General features: G+C 33.9%; 1 protein-coding gene across 1 annotated transcript; it reads right to left on the bottom strand.

Annotated features, from left to right (window-relative positions):
• LOC105797177 (uncharacterized) lies at positions 1-5,218 on the bottom strand. The gene is made up of 12 exons (XM_012627119.2): positions 5,067-5,218; positions 4,271-4,330; positions 4,125-4,178; positions 3,982-4,042; positions 3,763-3,839; positions 3,249-3,298; positions 2,425-2,507; positions 1,843-1,913; positions 1,602-1,755; positions 717-859; positions 538-636; positions 1-346 (listed from the first exon to the last, which is right to left on the bottom strand). Exons 1-12 carry the CDS (start codon positions 5,103-5,105, stop codon positions 275-277), a joined length of 963 nt encoding a protein of 320 aa, XP_012482573.1. The 5' UTR covers positions 5,106-5,218; the 3' UTR covers positions 1-274.
• Positions 5,219-5,459: the final 241 nt, after the last annotated feature.

Genomic DNA, 5,459 nt, shown 5'->3' with positions numbered 1-5,459 from the left:
TCAAATAAATGGCAGTTAAATAGCCATATGATTCTAAAAAACTGGGGTATACATAGTTTCAATTAAATGTATCTGAACAATACAAGCAATTTTATATGATTCTAAAAACATGGGCATGCATAGTTTCAATTAAATGTCTAAATGCAGATAAAAATACATAATAAAAAGAAGAACGCCATGATGAAAATTCTGTGTTTGATTGTTGTTTTTCAGCTTAGAAATCGTATTCTGGTAAGGAAAACGGTCCAAGGGAGATAAACTGTCATAAATAAGATCAAAGACGCTTGGGCTGATAGTGAGTACCGGCATAAAACCCTTCTGTGTATGCCGTGTTCTTGAATATTGTCTGCAATGGAAGCCCATCATTTCTGTTAGAATAAACTTGAAAACTAAAATAAACAGGGCACTTGTGGGTCGAAGCCAAACAAAAAACTATTAGAAACCTGAACAGTTTCTTTAGGTTTATTCAAAAGAATCACCAAGAGTTATATACTAAATAATGAAGGAAATATTTAACTGTTACTGCATAATACTTACAGCGAGATTCTTTAGATCTTCTCTAAGACATTTTTTAATATTATTCGCCACTTCAGCTCCTAATTGTCCAGCATGTCGCTTGATGGAATCTTCGGAAATCTGCATTCAGTTCATAAGTCTAAGGGGGGAAATAAAGAAAGAAGAATATCAGGTTGACAGAAGTATTAGAATTAGCTTACTTCTGATAGCAGTAACGTAGATGTTCTATCCAGAAGCTCTTCCACAAATTTCCCAGCATCTGTGGAAGGAATCAATGGTCGAACACCATTGACAGATTTCTCCTTAACATTTTGCACAGCATTAGATGGCTTATCAGCTTTTGCTACATAGAGAGAAGAGAAAGGGTTATATTGTTTAGACCAAATTAATTCCTACATCACTATGTAGGTAATCAACAGCAGAGCTAGAAACTCAATTATCATGCAAACAACATTACAGTTCTTCTCGAATTTCTGATACCAACAATATTGTTTTTTATTAACAGATGAAATGACAATCAGTGTTAATCCAGACAAGAAACAGATTCCTAATGTAAGATTGGCACCATTGTTTTGCAACCATTGACATTAAATCACCACCTCGATCAAAAGAAAAATAAAATTCACTTAACCTTGACAAACTGTCAACAAAGCCCATTACCGCTAGCTAGATGCAAAATTTTGTCATATTTATCACAACCTTAAATTGAAACTATTAAATTCAGCATCGTAAGTTGAAACTATAAAATTCAGCATCTTTGTGCCCAAGTTGTGCGACACAATAAAATGATTAGTATAAAAGCTACAGCTATAAGAACAAATGGTAGGCTAATCCTTGGAACCCAAAACAGGTGTTGGTCTCAGGATCAAATAGAAACAGGGGAATGGTGATCTAGACTTCAAGCATGTCAAATTCTTAAAACAATGTCAACAATTCATTTAAATGAATCAATAGATAAAACTTAGTTTTGATTTTCTTGAAACATTACAATAGGAACAAAATTTAGGAAGTTGTAACTTGGGCAAGAAAGTGAGAATCTTACAGTAGAAAACAGTGGTAAATGACAATTCTTATGGATAAATTACCTGTAACTGCTGTAGAATTATTACCAGCACTAGGATGATTTCCAGATGAATCTTGTGAAGGAGTTTTCTTGGGAAGATCAGGCAGAACTGTCGAACCAGATGGAACTAAAGAAGCTAGATCGGGAGGTTGATCTTTCCCTACAGGAGGGTTAGCCTACCAACAGTAAATCGATATTAGATTAGCTGAATTGACAAGTCATTACCAGTGACATGGGACACATCAAGGAAAAAGTAAAATCACCTCCAGATCAATATAAGTTGGGTCTCGCCCAATTGATTTAAGAAACTTGTCAAGACCAAAGGCATTAAGAGCTGGAAATAAATTATTGGGAGTTAGTTTAAACAGATACCGAAAAGATAAAGGTTCTGACACCAAGGTATATAGAGCTATAACGACTAAGTTTCCTCATTGATTTTCAGTTATATTAAGCCAAGGCCTAGTAAATCAGTCCCTTTTTTCCGTCATAAGAGTTCTATGCCTGAGTAACCCAAATTGCATACACCATGACACATAGCATTCATACTTGTAACAAATAATTGATAGGAAGAACTAAAAATGGGACACTAAGAATCGAATTGATGGTTCAGCGTAATCAGCATTTTTGCTTATGTTGTCCATATAAAAAGGAAATAGGTTAAAACAATGCTAAAGCATAAGATATTTACTTCTCAACATATTCCATCTTGAAATAATCACCTACAGCCACTCCATTCATTTTAGGTAACAAAATAAAGCATGGAACTGAATACGAAAAACAAGGATGTGAATATATCTTTCTGCAAAAAGGTGCAAAAAAAGGTGTATATATGTATTCCAACTTACAGATTGACATGTCATTGGAAAGTGGGTGAAAGATGCAACACTCTTGAGTTTTGAATCCTTTATCCAACAATAGCGAGACATGACTTTAAATGGAAAAAAAAAAGGGAACAGAAAATTAACACTAGAAATACAACGAAGAAAATCGCCAAAAAAACAAATCTTTACAGATAAACTATTAAGCACAGAATCCATAATAGAGGGATGAGAGAAAGGGGAAGGAGAAGGAGAAAGAAGGGAGAAGAAACTGCACTAGAATTTAGGCCTAATGATCATTAACACTAGAGTCATCTTCTATTGCAGAAGGTTTTGCAGTGCTTGATACATTATTTTTCTTTTCTTTTCACATTGGCACAGCCACTTTCATGCACACACAAATGCAAAAAGAAAAAAGATCAAATTGGGTAAGAGGCCCTTGTACTATGCATTTTTTCAGATTTAATCCCTCTACTATAATTGATCATTTATATCCCTCTACTTCTCAAAATGTGTATTTTCAGTCCTATGGCTATTTTTTTTTTTTTTTGTTAATTCCATAGCTTATTTTTTAAAACATGTGACATTGTCATTTTTGTACAATTAGACAAATTTTGTACATTTAAAGAAGACAAAAAAAGTGACTAAATCCACCAAAAAAGTATAATACAAGGACTTTCTATACAATTTGGCAAAGGAAAAAGCTACAAAAGCTTCAAGGACTTCCCTTCTAATACATAAGCCAACAAAATTTACTTAAATGCAAGATCCTAGGAAGATAATTCTCCATGTACAATTCAGCATTAAAATGAATGTAAATTCAAAGCTTGAAGGAAATAAAACTTAAATACCTTGCAGATTCATTTACTAGAGCAAATGGAGTAACACATCCAAGTGGCACCTTAAAAAAAAAGAAAACAGAAGCAACATAAAATAATGAAATGCAAATACATATAACAATCATTATTGAAAGGGGGGGAGGGCGTGGAAACAAAAGTAACAATATAAAATAGTGAACTATAATCTTCTAATCATATATTTGGCAATCATTAATATGCATAAACATTGATTACCAAATTTATTTACCTTCTAAGGGTGGGTTCGGATGGGCGATTGGGTGCGGTGCAGTGCGCTTAGTTTACTTTTTGTCTCACGCTATAGTATCGCTACAATGTCTAATCTCACCTCTCACCGCTACCACTGTTTTTACACTAACCGTAGGTAAACGTACCGCCCATCCAAACTCATCCTAAGAAAAGAAGTAGCTTGTCATTTTTTCTTTAACTATATCCATATATTAATAATAACATGACCTCCAAAAATTTGGTAACAAACAAGTGTAAAAAAACTTATATATTCACCCACCTTAAGTATCTCACCCAATGCCTCTTCTGGAGCCATTCTTAGACCACCTTTTCCTAAACCAAGCCTCTGAGATAAAACTGCACAGCTTTGAAAGCCACGTGAAACTCACATTAACATCTCAAAGTTACTTCAAAATTTCCATATTGAGACCAACATGTGAGACCAATAAACTATTTCCATGCATTATACAAAAAATAAAGCAGGAAAGAAAGTATGTACCTTTCATATCTACTTTCGTATCTGCAAGGGCAGACACAACATAGTACCTATGTTTTTTGTCCTGCATGGATAACCATTTGCAATTACTGAGAAAGTTACGAACAATCCATCAGAAACAATGCCAATATTCATTCGGTGTATACCTTCAAGAACAGATTTTTGCTCAGTGCACCTCCCACATTCCCAACATATTTTGCCTGATGAGAAGAAAAATTTTAGAATCCATGAAACGCATGAGTTTGTCTACTCAAAAGGGACTAATCAGCTAAGTTTAGCACTCTTCTTTTACCTGAGCTTCGACAGTCAAAACAACAGGATGTTCATACTGGGAAAAATCAATTTGAAGCTCCTGAAAAAAATCCAATGCACATACCAGTCACTAGAGATGCAAAAGAAGAAAAGCTACCATAAACTGAAGCAAGGCCATAAATTCTTGAATTCAATCATAACCAGATACAAACATAGAAATAGTGCTGAATCAAAACTATATAATTAGAAGGATTGCAATCAATGGTGAATTGCCATGGGAGTCACGGGCCATTTTGGGAACATCTTGAGTGAGTGTGTGCGCTAAACTAAATTAACTTGTTACCACCACCCCCCAAAAAATTTTTTTTTATATATTTATTATTATTTTTGTTTATAATTTAATTTTGTGCATTATAAATTTAAATTGTTATCTGTCACCTTGTGTTCTTCTATTTTCATCTTTAAGATCACAGCTTTAAGCTATTGGTCAAACTACATACTTAGTTTCCTAATTGGCCCCCAAAATCAAATGGCAAGATCGGCCACTGGTTACAATTCACAATATTTCCACCAATTCATAGTGTAAATATCTATAAAAGTTCATAATTTTAGCAGAGAAAACCATATTGTAACAGCCTAATTTGTGTTTTGACACTTTATTTGCTCCATTCTTACCCTGAAAATAAATGAATTTAAATAAAAATAATGAAAACCCAAATCACAATTGTAGTTTAAATAATGAATCATTTCCCAAAAACTGAATGGATATTGCGAATTAGATACTAACTGTGCAAAGATTAGAACTAAAAGCTATCCAGAAATCAAAAAGAGGAAACCTTTAAACGAGCAAGCAGCTGATCCTTGGAATAAACCATTGTTTCTGTGTCGAAGCTGAAGACTGAAATTCAGGAGATAAAAGCAAACAATATAGAAATCAGCGATGAGTTTGGAATAGGTTTATTTGGTACTGAAGTACTGAGGTGGATTGTGGTTTGGGCTTAAACTCGTTGGACCATTTACAGAAACTCCGTTGCACTGGGCCTACAGTGCGATCTCAATTTAAGGTAAATTTTGTTCTCACTCAAATAAAACTCACCCGTCGTTGGTAGAATGGAGCAACTTTTTTCTTAACTTGTTAAGGGATCTTAGTTGATTTACTATATTCTTGTTTCAAGGTTCATAATCACCCATGTCTTGAAACAAATACCAACAGTTAACTAATTATAACA

Source organism: Gossypium raimondii, chromosome 3 (assembly GCF_025698545.1).
Source record: "Gossypium raimondii isolate GPD5lz chromosome 3, ASM2569854v1, whole genome shotgun sequence".
NCBI lineage: Eukaryota > Viridiplantae > Streptophyta > Magnoliopsida > Malvales > Malvaceae > Gossypium > Gossypium raimondii.
This window is presented reverse-complemented; position numbering and strand designations above follow the sequence as displayed.